Source organism: Sphaerodactylus townsendi, linkage group LG12 (assembly GCF_021028975.2).
Source record: "Sphaerodactylus townsendi isolate TG3544 linkage group LG12, MPM_Stown_v2.3, whole genome shotgun sequence".
NCBI lineage: Eukaryota > Metazoa > Chordata > Lepidosauria > Squamata > Sphaerodactylidae > Sphaerodactylus > Sphaerodactylus townsendi.
This window is the reverse complement of record NC_059436.1, coordinates 50,737,539-50,761,104: the sequence shown is the minus strand read 5'-3', so window position 1 is coordinate 50,761,104 and position 23,566 is coordinate 50,737,539. Positions and strand designations below refer to the sequence as shown.

Sequence of the window (23,566 nt, the reverse complement as noted above, 5' to 3'; positions counted from 1 at the left end):
GGTAGCCATAGATTGACTTCTCCTCCATAAATCTGTCCAAGCCCTTTTTAAAGCCATCCAGGTTAGTGGCCATCACCACCTCCTGTGGCAGCATATTCCAAACACCAATCACACGGTGCGTGAAGAAGTGTTTCCTTTTATTAGTCCTAATTCTTCCCCCCAGCATTTTCAATGAATGCCCCCTGGTTCTAGGTAACATGATAAAATTGAACTACCAGCTGGCCAAAAAGAGACTGATTCTCCTCCCTGTAACTTTCCCCATCAGCAAGTACTGGAAAAGATCAATGTAGGTCAACCACAACCCGTCAGAAGATTCCGCAAGAAACCTATAAGCAAGGGATTCCAGGAAAATGGTATGGGCTATCGAGGGGTTTTGACACTATATGATTAACAAGCTGCTTCTACAGATTACCTATTAAATAGCATTGACTGGGGAAGGTATGTGCCTTTTTCTTTAAAACCGAGCTGTTCCACCGGGCTTTTGGAGAAGCTGGACGCTGATGGTGCCCCCTCTCTTCCCTTCTGTGGCCCTTATTCACCTATGGGCCTTTCTGTCTCCCTCTCAAGAGAAGAGGAGTTTGGATTTATATCCCCCCTTTCTCTCCTGCAGGAGACTCAAAGGGGCTTACAATATCCTTGCCCTTCCCCCCTCACAACAAACACCTTGTGAGGTAGAATTGGGTAGAGACTGAACTCAGGAAAAGCGGCGAATAGCCTAAAGGTCACCCTTTGGCGTGTGTAAGTGCACAGGCTGTCGGGCTTCCCCAGATAAGCCTCCACAGCTCAGAGGCAGAGCTGGGAATCCGAAGCAGTTCCTCCAGATTGAATACCACCCGGAGAAACTTAACCTCCTACGCCACTGCTGCTCTTTTTAGATCGTCCGGGCGCTATATTTTGTATGCTGTGCTTTAAATGGCCTTAATTATTTTAATGTTTAGTGCCTATATTTATATTGTGTTTAGATTTAAATTATGAGAGTGCTCTTTTGCTAAGTTATGTTGTTTATGTTGTACACCGCTCAGAGCCCTTTGGGGTGAGCGGTATAAAAATTAAATGAATTAAAAAAACTCAGCAAGTTCAAACTGGCAGATTTAGGAAAGACAAAAGGAAGCGCTTCTTCACGCAAAAATGAAACTCAATTTTTAATTATTTTAAAAACAGTTTTCTGCAGCAGTGTATTCTCATAACACCCATCAAAGTAGCGTACCAGTACAAGAACTTAATTCAGTGTTCCCTGCACAAGACGAATGGATAGGAGGGCTGTGAAGGAGAAAGCAGTCGCCATTCCCTTCTGAGCAACAACACTCTGTCCTTGCATCCAGTCCACATGAAGTTCAGTTAAAGCCAATCAAAGCAAGGCTTCCTCTACTGGACAGCACTAATGCATGATTTTATAAACGTACCCTCACCATTTAATCCACCGATTTTGGCTGCAATTGAAATGCGTGAACAGGAAGACAATTTCCCCTGTCCTCACAAAAGCAGGAGCAAAATGCAGCAGCTTCTTCTCAAATACAATTAAATACAAAAATTGCAAAAAAAGGGATTAAGGAATATACAGCATGTCAACCAAATGAAACGTCTTTCCGCAAAACAACCAAGCCATTAAAATACCTCGATAGTATTAAAAATATTTTTTTTCATTTCTGATCTCAGTACTCCTAAGACAGAGACACATTCAGTGCATATATTCAGCATGTGCAATTTCAAAGGCTCCGTGGAGTCCTCTGGAACAGTGAAAGGCATTCCGATAGCTTGAAAAGAGTTGGGAGGGTGGGGGGAGCTGGTAATAATTGCTAATATTGTGTTCCGGCATATCCTGTTACAGAGAGCTGGCCCAATTAAACAGAGACATTTTCAAAATTCTTCACAAAATATTAAGGCCTGAATCCTGCTGAGCACAAATAGCTCTCGGAGCAGGGCCAAGCTGCGGTGTTGATCCAATATGACAAGGGTCTTCAAACTACGGCCCTCCAGATGTTCATGGACTACAATTCCCATCAGCCCCTGCCAGCATGGCCAAGTGGTAAAGATAGCGGGGTGCGAATCTATCGGTATCTGGAGAATACCAGACGAAGACCCCTGCAATATGAAACCGTCTCTGGAGACGTCACTGGTTTCCGGCCCGCAGGGCAGCCCATTCTTTGAACTTCCAGGCGAAGATGAACACAGGACAATCCAAATCATAACTTCCAGAAAGATGGTGGCAAAAAGCCCTTGGGTAAAGGAATTTCCTTCCGTTGCAAACATTTCTGGAAGAGAGGAAAAGACGGTTTAAAAAAACTGGGCACTCAACTGCAAGCTGGAAGATAACAGACATTGCAGAAGTCACTGTGATTTATGAAGAGGCGGACGATGATGCGTGCAAGCCAGCACAAGGCTTTTGCCGCACTGCTCCACCTCTCCACAAGTTGGAGCATGTGACGCCACCGACCAGATTTTTGGGCGAGCAACAAGCAACCTAGGATTCATTTGAATTTAGAGCAGAAAAGCTAAATGATACAGTGAACTCAGGTGCTACAACAGGGCAACCAAATTAAAGACTTCTTTTGTAGAACAGGACTCAATGTTAATGGACAAGCTCAGCTGATTCCAGAGTTAGCTGAGGACATTTTCTCAGCGGGCACTAAAAGGCCCAGTCTGTGACAGCTAGCACCAACATGCCCCTTTTCTGGTAGGGCTAAAGAGAAACCACAGGGCAGGGCCCCGACTTTATTGAGCCTGTGAGCAGCTTTGGAATTTTGCCACAGCATGGTAGGCACAAATATAAAATGGCTGCCAAAGGAGGTGGGGCCAGCCACAAAATGGCTGTTGCAACTCATCTTTCATTATGCCATGAAGATTCTTGTGCTGTGGTGGCAGCTGCTGTCAAAAGCGATGTTTTTTAAAAAATCTACACTGTCAATTAAATCTCCAATGGCCAATCAGCAGCCTTACTGGGGAAAAGCCATACCGGGCTTGCCCATTTTCTAAAACATTTGGCAGGTGCCTGGGAGGTTGGAGGCCCCTGCTACAGAGCTTCGTAATGCAACTAGCACAACACAGACAAACACAGTTTCCAGTGGCTGGATAGAATAGGCTTGGGGGTGGGATGTTCTTTGTGGAGAATGTGTTTGCTTTTAGGGGAAGATCTATTGCACCGACAAGCGCTATACCTGGTACTGCTCCCTGATGAATGCGTAATTCTGTAAACATCTTACAAAAGGACCAGAAAAACTCTCTTTGCATGAGAACAGACACTCTAGGAGCAGATCCTGAAAAAGCCGGCCATCCAAACAAGGAGGAAGCAGCGCAATGAAAATATTTAAGTCCGTCTTAAAGTGAAGAGAGTAGGGAAGGGCACCTTACCTCTAAGAACTGCTTGAACCTCATAAAGGAGCCCATTTCTCCAGTACTAGTAATTGCTTCAATTCTGCAGAGAATAAGAGACATTTGCCAAAAGTATTTAAAATGTTACAGCAAGCCAGCAAGTATTTAAAACACAGGTGTCAAACTCGCGGCCCTCCAGATGTTATGGACTACAGTTCCCATCATCCCCTGCCAGCATCATGCTGGCAGGGGATGATGGGAACTGAAGTCCATAACATCTGGAGGGCGCGAGTGGCCAGCATCATGCTGGCAGGGATGATGGGAACTGTAGTCCATAACATCTGGAGGGCCGCGAGTGGCCAGCACCATGCTGGCAGGGGATGATGGGAACTGTAGTCCATAGCATCTGAAGGGCCGCGAGTGGCCAGCATCATGCTGCCAGGGGATGATGGGAACTGTAGGCCATAACACCTGGAGGGCCGCGAGTTTGACACCTATGATTTGAAATGTTACAGCAGACAATCTGAACAACACTTGAAGCCAAAGAAGAGATATTGTGGCAAAGAAGTGTCATGACAGTTAGATCACGGTGATCATATCCTATCCAGCAGAGGTATGAGTCAGCAAGAAAGGACTGATCCGACAGCAAACAAACCGGTTCTAACCAGATGCAAGTGACCTTTACAGTGATTGGTGGAACCATGTATATAAGCAACAGCAATGTATTGTGACTTTGTTCCTTAGGGAAACAAGGGCCTGGCGAAGCACTTTGTTGGACTGCTTATTATTCTAGTTTGTATATAGTATCTTGTACATAGAGCAACTCAATGGTAAAAGCCTTCTTTTGAATGAAACAGCTGTGTGGAGTTTTTCTTCATGAAGGTGGGGGTTTGCTGTACAAGACCGCTTGTCTACTCTGAGTAGCACCGCTCAATTCTGCTATCAAGAAGGTCTCGGTTACTTCAGGGTGTGTTAGTAGAACCAATGCCCCAATATTGAGAAAATAGTTGTACTTCCCTACTTAAAGACCTGGTTTGAGATCTTAACGGCCACAATACAGTCTACCAGTTCCAAACACTACAGCTCAAGGATTGCTATGGACAAGATAGAAGGATTCAAAATACAGAAGTGGGAAAGGATCTTGAGAACAAACCCTACAAGAAAAAGGATGCTGAATGAGAGGATGGGATGGGAAAGATGTGCTCACTGTTTCCCATATTTAGAGATCCAGCACGTATGCGCAGCGGGACTAGCATCTGGGAGAGCTATGTGGACTCTATTTCCCCACTCTTCCACGTGAAACCCGCTGGGGGACCATGGGCTAGTCACAGTTCTCTCTAAACTCTCTCAGCCTCACCTACCTCATAAGGTACTAGTGGCGTAGGAGGTTAAGAGCTCGTGTATCTAATCTGGAGGAACCGGGTTTGATTCCCAGCTCTGCCGCCTGAGCTGTGGAGGCTTATCTGGGGAATTGAGATTAGCCTGTACACTCCCACACACGCCAGCTGGGTGACCTTGGGCTAGTCACAGCTTCTCGGAGCTCTCTCAGCCCCACCTACCTCACAGCGTGTTGGTTGTGAGGGGGGAAGGACAAGGAGATTGTCAGCCCCTTTGAGTCTCCTGCAGGAGAGAAAGGGGGGGATATAAATCCAAACTCTTCTTCTTCTTCTTGTGGGGGGAGGAAGGGAAGGCGATTGTAAGCTGCTTTGATACTCCTTGTTGTAGAGAAAGGCGGGATGTAGAAACCAACTCTTGTCCTTCTTCTAAGTATTATTCATAATGCAAAAGGCCCACCTGTTACCGGCTAGAGGACCACTGGTCACAGGAGAGTTGGCATTCCCCTCCATTCCAGCCTCATTTCCATTTGTATCTTGTCCCCTCTGGCAGCATCAAATATTGACATTTAACTACTGTGGCTTGCTCTGGGAGGCAAGCGACATCTGAAAAGTGGGATAAAAGATCCCGGACCAACTCAAAAGATTCTGCTGTGACATTCAAGACAGTCTTATCAGCTGCAATCCACAAGAATGACTTTACTCCATCACTTCAGGCACAAGTGGGAGATGGAGAGGAAATGTCCCTCTTTAGATTTGGAGGAAGCGGGCCCTTGTCCTGGTTTTACAGGAAGAAGGTTCCTGCATTATCAGTCACCCATCTCCTTGTACCTTGGGAAATACTCTTCTCGGATAAGTAGCATCATCTTCCAAAACTGCACCTGGTATTGCCTCATGAGAGCGTTCCCGCAAACCTGTGTAGTAAAAAACAGGGGGAGAGAAAAGGCAACAGCTTCCAAAGTGAACCAGATGAATGAAAAGCAATAAAACTAGCAATAAAACTGTGGATTTAATGCTGCAAGACTACGGAAGGACTAAGATCCACATGCCAAGTTGCTGAAATTTTTTTTAAGCCACAATAGAACAACAGCTTCAAACAACTCTGACTCTGTAGACTGGACAAGACAGGAAAGAAGGGAACAGCTTTTCACGGCAGCCTCTTCTGAATGAGAGGAGACATAACCAGTGGTGGGATCCAAAAATTTTAGTAACAGGTTCCCATGGTGGTGGGATTCAAACTGTGGCGTAGCGCCAATGGGGCTGGGCACGAAGGGGGCGTGGCCGGGCATTCCAGGGGCGGGGCACTTCTGGGCGGGGCTGTGGCATGGAACGCTTAGCCGCTGCGCTGGTCCTTGGCAGGAAACGAGTGCACGCAGGCGCAGGCTCCTGCTAGACTGCTTCAAGTTCTGCGCGCTACTGCTGAGAGGAGCGGCGTAACTAAGGCTAAAATCACGTGGCAAAATCACCAATTAGTAACCCCCTCTCAGCACACACAAATAATTAGTAACCTACTCTCGGGAACCTGTGAGAACCTGCTGGATCCCACCTCTGGACATAACCCATTCCAGGACACCATATGCACACACAAAGCTGCCTTGTGCTGCTGTGGCGTAGGTGTGTGCATGTTTCTTTAAGAGACCTGTTATTACAGGGAGAGCTGTATGTTTAAGGGAGATGTAGAAAGTGGGAGCGAAGGCAGCTGCGGGATGTGTTTTTAAATGTTTTTGGTTCGAGACTAGCAAACAGACAAGGATGGAGGCATTTTTAAACAGACATAACAAATTGGCGACAAGAATGAGATGGATTTTTTTGCCTTTGAATCTGCCAGCACCATTTTTTTTCCTGCAAATTCCAGGTCAGCCTCCAATTTTTTTCACTTCATGGATACATATTTTTGATAATTACCTGCTTGCAATCAGTGGCACAGATGGCTCTGGAGAGGGAAAACTTGTGATGCCTATTCACTCCTTGGGTGTAGAAGGACATGAGGCTGCCGGACGCCACTTATATTCATCTTATTTATTATGCTTAGTCTTTCATTTTTTCTATCGCTGCTTTTAAAGGTTTTAGCTGTTTTATGATTGTATTGTGACTGTACGTTGTACACCGCCCGGGGCCCTCCGGAGGATATAGGGGAGGCTGATATAAAGTCCCAAAAGAAATGGAAATAATGGAAATGAAATGAAATGAAATGAAATGAAATGAATGAATGAAATGAAATGAAATGAAATGGTCAGAATGAATGAATAAAAAAGGTGCTCAGAAATTCATAGTTAGTGTTTCTTTCTTAAAGGGAACAGCAGATGGTAGGAACGTACCTCCAAGAAGTCAAACAGAAGTGTGGCCGTCACATCTGCCAGAGGCTCCATGTTCAGCATTTGTGCCAGCCAACGCCAAGCGTGGTTCAGTCCATGAGGATGACTCTAAAAAACACAACAGATACATATGAATCCTGTTGTTTGCCTTTGAAGTATGGTTCTACGAACCACTAGAGTTTTTAAGCTGCACGGGCTCCTCTTCCAAACTCAATCCAGTCATATTGCTAGGCAACCAACGATGGAGTGGTTTGGAGTCAGCTTTCCAAAGTCCCTAAGCCTAAGGTTCTGCCCCCGTCTCCGAAATTCTCCCAAACAGAACGCATGCCTGTCCTAGCCCCTCCCCTGAAAAAGAATGATGGGACGGCAGAAGCTCAAGCAAAGAATGGAGAACAATTTTAAAATATCTACTGCACAGATAAACAATTGCAAGAAGGTGAACGCACCCCCTGACTGCTTCCATAAGGCCACCGAAGCTGGAGGATAGCAGCATACAAGCGGATCATCCCAGACATGCGTTTCAGGAAGTTATCCTGCGGCTCTACCTTTGAATCTATAACTTGGTAACCCAGCATCCTGTGTGCCAGAAGAAACACAAATGGTTAGCAGCACATCCAAATCAACTGCAGAGGAGAGCCCAAGGACAGCTCTCCCTTGGCCATCTTCGCTCCAACTACCTGACAGTATCAATTGCTAGCAACTGAAGTACAAGACCCTCAAATGCCTATTTTCTAGAGATACAATATGGATTTATGAGCGCACAAATAGAAAGAGTGGAATAGAAATCCTAAGATAGAATTGCCCGAGCCTTGGAATGCGTGGCAAAGACTTGCAGTGTTGAGAATGCAAGACAAATACATTGTAAAGCCAAAACAAATTCTAAGTTAACTTTGAAACAGTCACCAGGAGAATCAGAATATGGCTTGCACAAAGAAGAGGTGACAAATTTAAGTATTAGTGCCAATACCTGGGAGCCAGTACATAAGAACATAAGAACTAGCCTGCTGGATCAGACCAGAGTCCATCTAGTCCAGCACTCTGCTACTTGCAGTGGCCCTTTGGGAGCTTACATGCAGGATGTGAAAGCAATGGCCTTCTGCTGCTGCTGCTGCTCCCAAGCACCTGGTCTGCTAAGGCATTTGCAATCTCAGATCAAGGAGGATCAAGATTGGGAGCCAGAGATCGACTTCTCCTCCATAAATCTGTCCAAGCCCTTTTTAAAGCTATCCAGGTTAGTGGCCATCACCACCTCCTGTGGCAGCATCTTCCAAACACCAATCACACGTTGCGTGAAGTAGTGTTTCCTTTTTTATTAGTCCTAATTCTTTCCCCCAGCATTTTCAATGAATGCCCCCTGGTTCTAGTATTGTGAGAAAGAGAGAAAATAGTGTAATGGTTAAGAGTATAGTGTAATGGTTAAGAGCGGCGGACTCTAATCTGGAGAACTGGGTTTCTTTCCCTGCTCCTCCATGTGAAGCCTGCTGGGTAACCTTGGGGTAGTCACAGTTCTCTCTGAAGGAGACTGCTGTGGTGGAGGGAGGGGAGGTGATTGTAAGCCCCTTTGAGACTCCTTGCAGAAGAAAAAAGTGGAGTATAAAAACCAACTCTTCTTCCTCTTCTGAAGGTTTTGCTTTAACTTTCTGAAGTCAAAGCAAATGTACAAAGCACAACATTCTCCAGGGCTGGTGATGGGTTGATCACTTTAAGGTTCTTATGCGGTTTGTGACCCTCGTGGTGGACGAACAAGCCACGGTTTTTAATTCAAACCTAAGTTGGTCAACGTGATATTTTAACTTGTTTAACCTAGAATCCAGGATGCAAGTTGCTGAAGTCTGACAGCATGGCATGAGTTATATATTAAACGATAACATTGAAAGGTACACCTTCTGGAATGAAGCAGATTATTTGATGATACTAGAAGAAGAAGAAGAGTTTGGATTTATATCCCCCTCTTTCTCTCCTGCAGGAGACTCAAAGGGGCTGACAATCTCCTTGCCCTTCCCCCCTCACAACAAACACCCTGTGAGGTGGGTGGGGCTGAGAGAGCTCAGAAGAACTGTGACTAGCCCAAGGTCACCCGGCTGGCGTGTGTGGGAGTGTACAGGCTAATCTGAATTCCCCAGATAAGCCTCCACAGCTCAAGTGGCAGAGCTGGGAATCAAACCCGGTTCCTCCAGATTAGATACACGAGCTCTTAACCTCCTACGCCACTGCTGCTCCTTTACTGGCAGTAAAACATCGCTTCTCGGCCTATCGGCTAAGATCAACGTAGTACTAGCAGTAAAGTCCATTGAATGAGAAATACAATGGGCGCTAGAAAACTTTGTGGGGTAAATGCACTCACTGAGGGGGGGCAACCGTTCCTGCCTCTCTTCTCCTTCTGGCCTCCCAATGTCAGCTGCAACCCCCTGGGCTCCTATCCCCACCCCCCAGGGCTCCTACGCACTTCTACCCAACTACTGCGTGGGACTCACTTCCAGGCAAGCTGCGTATGACGCTTGGCTGGAAGTGAGTCCTGCACTGCGATTGGCCACTGTGCAACACAGGATTAAAATAAGAACAGATTTTCTTGCTTTCTTGCTGGCTCCATTCAAACTTTGACCCATTGCAACTGATTAGCAAAATAACAGTTAACAACTTTGTTTCCACTGATTTATGACATTCCTGCAAACAATATACACGCCCAGAACCTTCAGTAAAAGGAGAACAAGTCTTAATTGCTGGGGCTGCTTCTTTAAGTGGTTTGGTCTAGGTCGGATAAGCTTGTGCAAATGGTCTTGCTAAGCTGAATGTTCCTATGTCTTATTTTCAGGGGATGTCTTATTTTTCTGTGTTCTGTCCATCGGGCATGCTTCCAAACAAAAACTTGGCTACGTCTTACTTTCGGGGGATGCCTTATATTTCGCACTTCAGCAAAACCTCTACTACGGCTTATTTTCTGGGGATGTCTTATATTCGGGGAAACAAGGTAGTAGAGCTGTGGTGGAGAACCTCTGGCACTCCAGATGTTATGGACTACAATTCCCATCAGCCCCTGCCAGCATGGCCAATTGACCATGCCGGCAGGGGCTGATGGGAATTGTAGTCCATAGCATCTGGAGTGCCAGAGGTTCTCCACCACTGTAGTAGAGCAACCCTTTCACTCTCGCCTTAGGCCTATCCCAGTGTGAGTGGAAACCACCAAGAGGGGCCACACAGGAGCGTCTTGCTTAACCCAGGAGGGGGAGTTTCCCAGATGGACATTTTAGTGTGGCCCAATTACCTCTGATATTCTTCCAGGGGCGTGCCTTCCTTCAGTGCTGGGTAGAACGGGACAGCGTAAGGACACTTTTTGTGCAGGTGTGCCAGAATGAGGTCTCCGACCTTGGGGTGCAGCTCCCAGACGCCGGAAGCCACCACCGCGATGGGGAAAGCTGCCTCGTGATGCGAAGCCACCTCCTCCTCTCCTTGTTTCTGAAAACAGTCAGTGAAGAGCCGCACAGTCCCTCCGTCAAGCTCAACGATGACAACAGAAAAGGCCACTTGAGCTCACAGAGTTCTGCACCCGAGGCAAGGAAGATGAGCTCCCAAGGGACCGGGCGCAGCAGCCTGAAAAGACTCGCCTGGCCACCTGAGATATTCTTGCTGGGGCTGATGGGGGAGGACATCCCGAATCAATATAGAACACAATATAGAAAGAATACAATCTGGTTTCCCCTGTAAAATACTCGGATGACCACACTCTGTACCATATGCTGCTCTATGCTTAGAAACTGGCCAGAACCTACTTGAAACAAGAGCATGGCCGAATACATTCAAGTATTGGATCAAATTATGTTTTAACTCTGATGTCTTTTGGGAGCTCACGTGCAGGGTGTGAAAGCAATGGCCTTCTGCTGCTGCTGCTCCTGAGCACCTGGTCTGCTCAGGCATTTGCAATCTCACATCAAAGAGGATCAAGATTGGTAGCCAGAGATCGACTTCTCCTCCATCAATCTGTCCATGCCCCTTTTAAAGCTATCCAGGTTAGTGGCCATCACCACCTCCTGTGGCAGCATATACTACAGTTCTTTGGCCACGAATACTGTGTTTGGCTCCACCCCCTGCAACAGCAGGGGGTTCATCTTGCTTTCAGAGGCAGCCATTTTGGAATGGTGCTCACCACCCCTTCTCAAAATTGCACATGTGTCTACAGGCTCAAAGAGGTTGGGGACTCCAGGATAGACCAAAACAGCCCTCTCAAAGTGGGGGTGCCAAATTCACCCCAGTAGTCTCAAAGGAAGGGGAAAAGTAGATCAATTAGGTGTCCTTGCTCTGATTAAGAGAGCAAGGAGAAGATACACAATCAAGAATACATACAGAATCTTGGTGTCTGGATTCTAGGTGATACAATATGCTAGGAAGAAAACTCTCTTCTGGTAGATAGGAGAAGAGAAGAGAGGTCTGTGTGCTTACCACAAACTTTTCTGCCAGCTTGAAATAAGCAAACTCCAGGCCCTGAGGATGTTGAGTAACAGTTATGTTGCGTCCACCACTCTGTACTGACTTTCCTGAAAGGAAATTATTGATCTTATCAAATATCTCCTTCACCTGGGAACCTGTGGAGACAAGCACAGAAGATTGAGGAGGGCTGCATAATATTCAAGAGGGAAAATGGATTAAGGTAATATGCCTTAATCAGACACAGATGGTGAAACTACAATAATCCACCTGAAACTCTTATGATGAATGGATCAGCTTAGAGCAGTGGTGGCGAACCTTTGGCACTCCAGATGTTATGGACTACAATTCCCATCAGGCCCTGCCAGCATGGCCAATTGGCTGATGGGAATTGTAGTCCATAACATCTGGAGTGCCAAAGGTTTGCCAGCACGGGCTTAGAGTGACAAAAAGCAACAACAGTAAGGTAATCAAATTTAAACTGTTTCTAAGCAGTCTTACAAAGGCAACTATATACTCCCAGTTGCAAAGTAAGAATAAAAGCATGAGTTACGGCTGGAGCTAGGTAAGGATAAAGAGAAGCCAAAGAATAGTACAGACAACCTTGTTTAAAATTTCAGAACTCAAAGAAAATGCAGTTTGATGAACATATGAAGATACTGGGGTGCTGTGTGGTTTCCGGGCTGTATGGCCGCGTTCTAGCAGCATTCTCTCGTGACGTTTCGCCTGCATCTGTGGCTGGCATCTTCAGAGCTGCCAGAGATCCTCTGAAGATGCCAGCCACAGATGTAGGCGAAACGTCAGGAGAGAATGCTGCTAGAACACGGCCATACAGCCCGGAAACCACACAGCACCCCAGTGATTCCGGCCGTGAAAGCCTTCGACAATACATATGAAGATACCTTATTAAACCATCAAACCGGCTTCTTACTTCTACTTGTCCTGAATAGCAACTGTTCTCCAAGGGGTCAAGCAGAAATCATTCCCAGCCCAGCTACTGGAAATGTTTAACTGGGGAACGAACCAACGATCTTCTGAACAAAAGTGTACGCTCTACTGCTGAGTTTTGGCCAGTCCATACAGAAAGAAGCAAATGGGGCTGCCTTATACCCAGGCAGGCTAATGATTCACTGGGCCTTGCTCTGCCCCAGGGACTTTATAATGTACAGCAAGTGCTCTAGCACACGTAGCTACGGTTTCTCAAAGTTCTGTGCAGATTTGATTATGTTTGGTACAGAAATATAGTCCCTTTGTGACTCATAGAACTTGACTGATTGATTGATTGGATTTATATCCCGCCCTATCCCTGCAGGGCTCAGGGTGGGTCACAATACTCTTGGGGGGGGGGAGGACAGAGAGAATTTTTTTTGTCTGGGGGACATCAGTGACTATTGGCAATATTTCCACTGGCTTTAGATTTAGTATCCCCAATAAATAAATAAATAATACAACTGCTATTTCTAGATAATGAAGAAATGTACTGTGACTGGACTTGTCTGTCTGTATACCCATAGGAGAAATGGTAAAATCACCCTAGGCTTAGAACAAGTTCACAACCCTGTTCAGACTCCACGAAAAAAGCTTTGCACGCCAGTGGCTCAGCCCCACCACCTCCAAGGGGGTTCCGGACAGTGCAGGGAGGGTAAAAGAGGAAAATTCTTGCCATCCAGAAACCCCACTGAAGCACAGAGTTTGATACGCCTTTTTGTGTCATAGCTGCCAGCAGCATGGGAAGAGTTCCCGGGCTGAAAGCCTTTTGGAAGCTGCTTACAGTTGGCTCCGCCTCCAGAAATGCCCTCATCCCCACTGGCGTGAGATCTTGCACCAGACAGACGGCAGTCACAGCCTGGACTTCTGGATTTGGGCGCTGCAGAGCCATGCAGTGCCCGTTGCCCGAGTAGTTGACCCTTATGCTGACAAGGTGGTTACCCACGTGAGTGCAAGCCTGCACCAATTCCACAATAGAATTGGCCCTCCCTCCCAGATTGGGCGGTCAGCCACATTGGTCCATGCAAAATCCCAAACCAAGCATGACATCCTCATCAGCTCTGGCCCCGGCCTGGTGGAACACTCTTCCTCCAGCTGTCTGGGCCCTGCGGGACCTTAGTGAGTTCCGCAGGGCCTGTAAGACAGAGCTGTTCCGACAGGCCTTTGGAGGAACCGGCCGCTAATGGTGCCCCCTCCCCCCCGTGGCCTTGACACCTAGGTCACCTACCATCTAACGAGACTCGCCATGCCTCTCTTTTTAGGGGAGAGGGAATTTTAAATCTGGAATGCTGGGCGCCAATCACATATTTCTAATTATATCTCTATTTACTGAGATTATCGTGTAAATTAAATTTCTAGTTTTATCGCTGCTTTTAAATGTTTAATAATTTTATATTGTTGTTTCATATGCTGTACACCTCCCAGAGCCCTTCGGGGATGGGGCGGTATAAAAGCCTAATGAAATAAAATAAATCATACTGAGCAAACTGACAACAAAACATTGGGCAAACTTTTGAGCAATCAGAGCTCAGAGATGAACAAGTAGAAGGCCAGTTTCTTGGGCCATGATCTTAAGGGCTTCAGATAGCCAGATTCCAAGTCATTTAGGCCTCTAAAGATCACCATTAGAATTTGGAATTGAGCCTAGAAACAATCTCGAAGCTAATGAAGCTGATTCGGTATTTGCATTATAAACTCTCCACGGAAGGCTAGAACTCTCACTGCTGCGCTGGGCGCTGACAGAAATGTGTGGAAATTTTTCACATTCTGCAAACTGATCTGGATGGTACCCAAGATAGTAAGCAAATCTGTCTCTTGGTATCACATCTAATTAGAGGGAAACTCAGTCCCGTAAGAGGTAGTGAAAGCCAGTCAGCCTGCAGAGCATCTAAAGAGATCTGAATAATGGAGGTTATGCCTGTCAGCAGCTATTTAGCCATGACAGATAAATGGGGAATCCAGGTACAGCAGCAGTATTCCTCCAAACTCCAGTTGCTTGACACAAAAAAAGGAGGGCGATCAACACCATCACACTCTACTTGTGCAACCACAACCGCTCGTGGAAATCAAGAAATGGAATAGGGGGCCTCGGTCTGAGCCAGAAAGACAATTTTTATGTTCTTGCTTTGTCCAAATTAATTGCCTAAATAAATGGGGTCTCAACAACCAAGAAGTGGGGGAAAAAATTATTAAAACCTTTGTATTCTATCTTCTGCAACTTCACATACTCATGAACTTTAATGAAGTCAATGGCCATGCGGTATGCCACATCCCTCTGCTTCTAATTCAGTGTTTCCCAACCTATTCGAGGTCAGGGTACCCTTGACCTCACTCTTCATATCTCACGGTACCCCTGCCGCCACCCCCCTCCCATTGCCCCTGCTTGCCACACCCCCCACCTTCCCCTCCCAGGGTGAAGGGAAGCACGGGGGGTGGTGGTGGTGGCGGCTGCTGACTTTGTGGCAGGCCCTGCCCCATGGGCCAGCTCCATGTCCTTGCTGGCGCCGATGGGAGACACCACAAAAATGAGGGGGGGGGGCGGTAGTGTTGCCGCAGTACCCCTGGGACATGCTCATGGCACCCCAGGGTACCACGGAACCCTGGTTGAGAATGGCTGTTCTAATTCTTTGTGAATTGCACTGTGGGTGCCATTTTTTACCTCAACTGCAGTGAACGGGTAACTGAAATTAACGTAGCTGGTGAAATTACAGTGAGGGCTCTTGGTTATATTCTTATAGCGAATGGCCTATTCAATATAACAGCTCATCTCTAAAATTTCTAAAACCTGTGAAGTGGTTGCACAATGTGATGCGCATGCCTTAACTTCTGTACCTGAAGGCACCTGAAGGGGTAGCCATGTTGGTCCATTACAACGAACCAAAACAAAAGTCCAGCAGCTCTTCAAGGCAGAGAATCAGACCCTTACCAAGCCTTCCCCTCCTCAACCCCAGATCAAGTTACATCTCTGTCTCAACAGCGACATGAACGCCAGTTGAGATTACCTGGTCTCCTCACGAACACTCCTCTCAATCATTTCATAAGAACATAAGAACATAAGAACTAGCCTGCTGGATCAGACCAGAGTCCATCTAGTCCAGCACTCTGCTACTCGCAGTGGCCCACCAGGTGCCTTTGGGAGCTCACATGCAGGATGTGAAAGCAATGGCCTTCTGCTGCTGCTGCTCCTGAGCACCTGGTCTGCTAAGGCATTTTCAGTCTGAGATCAAGGAGGATCAAGATTGGGAGCCATAGATCAAGATTGGTAGCCATAGATCGACTTCTCCTCCATAAATCTGTCCAAGCCCCTTTTAAAGCTATCCAGGTTAGTGGCCATCACCACCTCCTGTGGCAGCATATTCCAAACACCAATCACACGCTGTCGCTAGAAGAAGTGTTTCCTTTTATTAGTCCTAATTCTTCCCCCCAGCATCCATTTTTCAATGGATGCCCCCCTGGTCTCCTAGTGTATGTGATGGGAAAGAGAGAAAAATGTCTCTCTGTCAACATTTTCTACCCCATGCATAATTTTATAGACTTCAATCATATCCCCCTCAGACGTCTCCTCTCCAAACTAAAGAGCCCCAAACGCTGCAGCCTCTCCTCATAAGGAAGGTGCTCCAATCCCTCAATCATCCTTGTTGCCCTTCTCTGCACTTTTTCTATCTCTTCGATATCCTTTTTTTCCCCCAAGGGCTTTAAAATTATGCAGTTAAAAATATGCCCACTAGGTACAGCTGCACTTACAACTACTCACAGATGAGGCTGTGTTTGCTTAAATGCTGTTATAATTTTTCTATTGGGCAAACAGGCACCATTCAATACACAGCGCAGCAGACGTCTTGCTAAATGTTCGCTCTGCTTAGTGCAGTGATGGCGAACCTTTTTGAGACCGAGTGCCCAAATTGCAACCCACAACCCACTTATTCATCGCAAAGTGCCAACATGGCATTTTAACCTGAATACTGAGGTTTTAGTTTAGGAAAAACGGTTGGCTCCGAGGCACGCGTTACTCAGGAGCAAGCTTGGTGAAGCAACCATTCAACGCTTCAAATGGGTGAATCACGATCCTAGGAGGGTTTACTCAGAAGCAAGCCCCATTGCCAGCAACCGAGCTTACTCCCAGGTAAAGGATCATGTCCAGGCCAGCCTAGATGTGTGTGTGTGTGGGGTGTGTGTGTGATTTTCCACCCCCCTCCCACATGATGAACTCTGTGCATGAGTGCCCACAGAGAGAGCTCAGAAGAACTGTGACTAGCCCAAGGTCACCCAGCTGGCGTGTGTGGGAGTGCCCAGGCTAATCTGAATTCCCCAGATAAGCCTCCACAGCTCAAGCGGCAGAGCGGGGAATCAAACCCGGTTCCTCCAGATTAGATACACGAGCTCTTAACCTCCTACGCCACTGCTGCTCCGTTTAAAACATTTTGAGGCTGGAAATAAAACCCTTGGGGGTAAAAAATAATGTGGAACTTCCTGCCTCAAAACATTTTTAAAGGTTTGTGTGGAAAGGACTTGTTTCTATGCCAACTCTTCAGAATCCCACGGGAATCCCACTTGCAATTTAAAAACACAGTATAAAAAAACCCCAGACTATTAAAAAAACGAGCCACTCATAAAAATTATCCATAAAAATGAAGCAGTCCATTTTTAAAAAATGGATAAGATAAAAAAAAGCCTGGTCAAAAAGATGTGTTTCTGCCTGGCAACTAAAAAAATACGGTAGAGTAGACAGGAGGAGGAGGAGGAGGAGTTTGGATTTATATCCCCCCTTTCTCTCCTGCAGGAGACTCAAAGGGGCTGACAATCTCCTTGCCCTTCCCCCCTCACCACAAACACCCTGTGAGGTAGGTGGGGCTGAGAGAGCCCTGAGAAGCTGTGACTAGCCCAAGGTCACCCAGCTGGCGTGTGTGGGAGTGCAGATAAGCCTCCACAGCTCAGGCGGCAGAGCTGGGAATCAAACCTGGTTCCTCCAGATTAGATATATGAGCTCTTAACCTCCTACGCCACTGCTGCTCCTGGTTGTCAAGACTGACATCGGCCAGGGATCTGTCATAAGAAGAGCCCTACCAAGGCATGTATTGAAGGGTGCAAGTTTGCCCCTTCTCTCCGGTTCTCTATCGGCAACCATTAAGTGCTGCTGCTGCTGCTGTGTGCTAGGGGTTCTCAGAGACCTCCACAGCACAAGAGGAAGTCAGTGCTCACCTGCTCTGGTAGAAATCTGGCTGACCGGGATGGTGGCGGCCTTCTGCAAATCCATTCTGATTTTTTTCACCTAAAAACAACAACAACAACAGGCACCGTGATAAGTTTTCTACAGGGTTTGTTTTTGCAAATGAGAAGCACCACTTTAAGGGGGACAACGTTGGCCCATTCCACACAACACAAATAAAGTCTTGCAGATGTTTTAAAAAGAACCATTTTGTCTGCATAGCACAAACTAAAAAAGCATTTCAGGGAAAAACTGTTCTTTTGTCTGCTCCCCCCCCCTCACCAACACCAACTCTAAAGAGCAGCAGTGGCATAGGAGGTTAAGAGCTCGGGTATCTAATCTGGAGGAACCGGGTTTGATTCCCAGTAAATTAAGGACTGGAATCCCCTTGTGAATTATACTAAGCAAAGAAAAGACTTTATGCAGAGCTACAACATTAAGATGCTGAACTGATTGTGTGTGTATAAAATTAGTGGAATATAATGGTACAGTAGTCATGTAATCTAATATACAGGCATTAAAGAGATGGTAGGAATAACAATCCAGAATAAGGATTGGTAGAAACTGTTTTAAGGTAAAAATACGAGGTTAGTGGGAAGTGAATCAGATGTAGTTCTTTTGTTCTCCTTTTCTTTTCTTTGGTTGGTAGGAGGTGCCCAGGTGAGGAGAGGCTGCAGTGTTTGGGACTCTTTAGTTTGGAGAGGAGACGTCTGAGGGGGGATATGATTGAAGTCTATAAAATTATGCATGGGGTAGAAAATGTCGACAGAGAGAAATTGTTCTCTCTTTCTCACAATACTAGAACCAGGGGGCATCCATTGAAAATGCTGGGGGGAAGAATTAGGACTAATAAAAGGAAACACTTCTTCACACAACGTGTGATTGGTGTTTGGAATATGCTGCCACAGGAGGTGGTGATGGCCACTAACCTAGATAGCTTTAAAAGGGGCTTGGACAGATTTATGGAGGAGAAGTCAATCTATGGCTACCAATCTTGATCCTCCTTGATCTCAGATTGCAAATGTCTTAGCAGACCAGGTGCTCAGGACCAGCAGCAGCAGAAGGCCATTGCTTTCACATCCTGCATGTGAGCTCCCAAAGGCACCTGGTGGGCCACTGCGAGTAGCAGAATGCTGGACTAGATGGACTCTGGTCTGATCCAGCAGGCTAGTTCTTATGTTTTGTATGTGATGCATTTGATGTCTGATGTATTGGAGATGAGTTGTGATGTACTGTTGGTATTACATTTAATAAAGATAATTTATATATTAAAAAGGAGAGATTAACTGGCTCCATGGAAGTTTACAGTTCTGTTCTTAGGCCACTGGACAAAAAACCTGCAGATTCTGCAAATAGGGGAGGTTCATGTCTGGGCACAGTGAATCCTTACCTGACTGTCTTGGCTGTCAGCCAGCCCACTGAAGGAAGCGACACACTGCTGACATTCTTTTTGGAGCTGCTGATACCACTGCAGAGTTTTCTCTGCTGCTTTCACCTGAAGTCCTAAGAGAGGGAAATAAAGATGTAAACCCGAGGCATCCCAACACGTGCCCTGGAAAACTTTGGAACGTTACGAGCGAAACACATCCTGCCATCTTTCAGAAGCTGCCTAAAGACTTTCGCAAACCAAACTCTTATCGTCTGAAGGGTACTGGGAAATGACAAGGGCAGTGGGCAATGATACCCAACATGCCCTGAAACAAAGGAGTCTGCGGCGAGTTCTACTTGGGACCACAGCAAGCTCGCCATGCATATGTCATGACAGTTAGATCATGGTGATCATATCCTATCCAGCAGAGGTACGAGTCAGCAAGAAAGGAATGATCTGACAGCAAGAGAACAGCAAGCAGACCGGTTCTATCCAGATGCAAGTGACCTTTACAGTGATTGGTGGAACCATGTATATAAGCAACAGCAAATGTATTGTGTGATTGTTCCTTAGGGAAACAAGTGCCTGGTGAAGCACTTTGTTGGACTGCTTAATATACTCTGTATATAGTATCTTGTACATAGAGCAACTCAACAATAAAAGCCTTCTTTTGAAAGAAACAGCTGTGTGGAGTTTTTCTTCATGAAGGTGGGGGTTTGCTGTACATGCCCACTTGTCTACTTTGAGTAGTACCGCTCAAATCTGCTATCAGCATAATGGGCCAGTGGGCCCGGTCCAATCTCAAGGTGGCACTGAATCAACTGGGATCAGGTCACGAGTGCTGCTTAGTCAAGTGAAGAAGCGCTCTTGAGAGTGGCCCCTCCCCTCTAGGTTTTTTTTTAACTGCAAAGTTGAGAAAGGTATCACCTCGCCTAAACTTTGTTAAGAACTACCTCTTTAGAGCAGCTGCCGATTGAGAGAGTTGTAATGTTTTCAAGCATTATTTTGAAATGTATTGTGGTTCATGTGATATGACTACGGTTGAAACACTTGACCATTCTTTGTTTCTATGCCCTAAATACAATAAGATACGCATGAAATACATGAATTCCATTTCCTTGCAATGTTCTCAGTGGCGTGAGTGTTATAAGATACCCAATCTCCTGAACAGCTCTGATGTGCTCTTTTGTGAAACCGTTGCAAATTTTATACTGGAAATTAGTAATTTTAACTGTATTTCTTAACCTTGTTTTGTTTTAAAATTTTGTCCTGTTTTATATGCCAATAAAGGCTTGTGTTGTGTGTTGTGGAAATGTATTGTGATCAGATGTTTCACCATATTCTAATTTTATCGTAGGATTTTCAAGCTGTTTGTCAACTGCTTCCAGCCGCGTAAGAAGACATTTCAGTAGACAGAAGGGTGGATAAAAATATAGTTATATGTATAAAATAATGATTAAAGCAGCCCATGCAACAATAGCCTAGGGCTGGAAAGAAAAGAAAAAATGGACATTTCAGAAATGGCTAGAATATATTTGGGAACAAGTGACACTTGATATTTTCGATACATTAACCAAAAACAAGACGTGGCAAGATAAACAGAATGAAATTTTGAAGATATGGATAATATACGTGGACTGGATGAAAGAAGCTCGAGTCAATGAAGAAATATGGGAGAAGAGGCTACAGAGAATGAACTTACTGCTGTTTGTGTGACAAAACTATGAAGAAGTAGTAATGGGGGGAGGGAGAAAAGGGGGAAAATGTATTGTCGAAGGCTTTCACGGCCGGAATCACGGGGGTGCTGTGTGGTTTCCGGGCTGTATGGCTGTGTTCTGGCAGCATTCTCTCCTGACGTTTCGCCTACATCTGTGGCTGGCATCTTCAGAGGATCTGATAGTAGGAAAGGAAAGCAAGTGGAGTATATATACATGTGAGTAAAGGTCAATAGGTGAGGGAATCTGAATAGGAGTGGCCTGGCAAGTGAGTAACAATGAAGTGTAGCATGTGAGTAACAATGGAGATAGCAAGGTCAGATGCCCTCACCTATTGACCTTTACTCACATGTATATATACCCCACTTGCTTTCCATTCCTACTATCAGATCGTCTGAAGATGCCAGCCACAGATGCAGGCGAAATGTCAGGAGATAATGCTGCTAGAACACGGCCATACAGCCCAGAAACCACACCGCACCCCAGGGGAAATGTATTGTTTGAAAATGCATAAAGAAGGAAATTATTATAAACTGTAAAATTCAAATGATACAATAATTATTTTTTTTAAAGACATTTCAGTTATTAACATGCCAAGAGCACGTCCACTGATGCATCAAAATGCTTACTGGAGATGCGCAGATAATGCAGGGCAGATGGCAGAGAGATTTATTCACTAAGTAAAGGGTCACCGATTGAGCAACGAAGGGATGAGCAAACCCACCGGCCTCCAGAGACTTCCCTCGGACAAGTTTTGCAGGGTTTGGGTCTTGGGTTTTTGCAAACTCCTGCTTCTGCAACTCTTTCTGCCTCTCCTCGGCTGCTGCCGCCGCCGCCGCCGCCGCTGCCACCTCTTCCTCATGCTTTCTCTTCTCTTCCATGGCTAGGCCAATCTCTTCTTGCATACTGGCAATTAACCCTTGCATTTCCAGGAGTATTTGTTCAGCAGAGGCCATGTCCACGGGAGCAGGAAACCCTCTCTGTCAGAAACAAGGAAATCAAGAGATCACTAAGGGATCACTTCGTGGTAGGGTTTCAGAGTCGATCTCGCTGACTTGCCCTTTTTTGCACCTCCCATCAACATCCCTGTGTCAAGAACAACAGGCTGAAAAACAGAACAGCAGAAGGGCAAGGAAGAACCAAAAGAGTCTAGTGGCGCCTTTGGGCTCCAATTCCCAGATGCACACTTCAGTATTATACATTGCTGGTTGCCTGAGGCAGCAACAGAGTATTCAAAAGAGTCAGCAGCTACGCACGGAGGATGCAGGATGGAAGTCAGCTTTTTGGGAAAAGAGATGGTCTTCCAGGTAAACATCACAGCAGGTGCCTGCTGTAAATTGATACCATGCAGAATGGTTTAGTTGGCGCAGTTGACAGGCTGGTCGGGAAGGGCTGAGTGGGCAAAGTTCTCCCTTTAAAGCCTGTAACCCAGTGATGGCGAACCTATGGCACGGGTGCCAAAGGTGGCACTCGGAGCCCTCTCTGTGGGCACACACACACAGAGTTCATCATGTGGGGGGCAGAAAATCACTCCCCCACACACACACATCTCGGCTGGCCTGGGTCACTGAGCACGACGTGCGCACACTGCGGTGAGCAGGGAGGACTTGGCTGGTGGGCCTGGTGCCTGTGCTCCGGGGGGCTGTTGCCCGAGGGGGGGGCACAGAGGAGGCAGAGATGCTAGAGAGGCACAGAGTGGTGCGCGCGGGACTTGCTGGAGGCTAGAGCAGGCTGGCCCCTGCTCAAGCCAGTGGGGCAGAGGAAGAGGGAACCAACTAGTTTTTTTCTAAACTAAAACCTCAGCATTCAGGTTAAATTGCCGGGTTGGCACTTTGCGATAAATAAGTGGGGTTTGGGTTGCAATTTGGGCACTTGGTCTTGAAAAGGTTCGCCATCACTGCTGTAACCTGTTATTAGAAGTGCATAAAATCCAAAGGCAAGCTATTTATACAGTAAATTCATGTAAAAAAATACACTGCCTTATTCAGTCTACCAAAAAATCCATCCCAGTGCAAAAATGTCTCATTGCCCAAGCACCCCAAATCCTTTTACTGTGGAATGTGATGAATGTTAAGAAATACAATATCATTTACATTTGGACATAAAATCATTGGTCATAAAACAAAATGTTCCGGTTTATCAATAGAAATCGATTTGCGACATTTTGGCAATTGAAAGGCACATGTAAGAAGAAGATTAACCATGTAGGAAGAATGTCACTATTTCGTTTCAGTGTTCACAGGAAGACAAACTTTATATACCAATGTACAAACCTGGTGACTTGTCTGGTTGGGAATTCCCACCCAAGAGAAATATTTCAATTCAAGCTTTTTCAGAGAGACCTGGGGTTTCATTTACCAGGGGGAAGGTGAATTATGACTGCACCACATTGTAGAAGGTGCACTGAAGAAATACATATTCAAGAGACACAACTTCCCCAGACTTACATAGACACACCCTCTCCGTCCTGGGAGTCTTATTCAATCTTCCCTCCAATACTCAGAGGGCAGAGCAGAACATTTGCTCAAGCAAGAAGAAGAAGAAGAAGAAGAGGAGTTTGGATTTATATCCCCCCTTTCTCTCCTGCAGGAGACTCAAAGGGGCTTACAATCTCCTTGCCCTTCCCCCCTCACAACAAACACCCTGGGAGGTAGGTGGGGCTGAGAGAGCTCTGAGAAGCTGTGACTATTATTATTATTATTATTATTATTATTATTATTATTATTATTATTATTATTATTATTATTATAATTAGGCTTATAAACCGCCCTCCCCCGAAGGGCTCAGCCCAAGGTCACCCAGCTGGCGTGTGTGGGAGTGTACAGGCTAATCTGAATTCCCCAGATAAGCCTCCACAGCTCAGGCAGCAGAGCGGAGAATCAAATCCAGTTCCTCCAGATTAGATACACGAG

The 23,566-nt window shown here is 46.0% G+C and overlaps 1 protein-coding gene across 1 annotated transcript in view; it reads right to left on the bottom strand.

Annotated features, from left to right (window-relative positions):
* Positions 1-1,117: 1,117 nt before the first annotated feature.
* GLE1 (GLE1 RNA export mediator) overlaps positions 1,118-23,566 on the bottom strand; it is a 35,167-nt gene continuing 12,718 nt past the window's right edge. The window contains exons 7-17 of the mRNA XM_048512219.1: positions 21,379-21,634; positions 18,961-19,073; positions 17,564-17,633; positions 11,393-11,535; positions 10,221-10,411; positions 7,405-7,534; positions 6,962-7,066; positions 5,475-5,557; positions 3,349-3,412; positions 2,075-2,252; positions 1,118-2,007 (exon numbers count right to left, since the gene is read on the bottom strand). Coding sequence (XP_048368176.1) covers positions 2,184-2,252; positions 3,349-3,412; positions 5,475-5,557; positions 6,962-7,066; positions 7,405-7,534; positions 10,221-10,411; positions 11,393-11,535; positions 17,564-17,633; positions 18,961-19,073; positions 21,379-21,634 — 1,224 coding nt within the window. The 3' untranslated portion in view covers positions 1,118-2,007; positions 2,075-2,183. The remainder of the gene's footprint in view (positions 2,008-2,074; positions 2,253-3,348; positions 3,413-5,474; positions 5,558-6,961; positions 7,067-7,404; positions 7,535-10,220; positions 10,412-11,392; positions 11,536-17,563; positions 17,634-18,960; positions 19,074-21,378; positions 21,635-23,566) is intronic.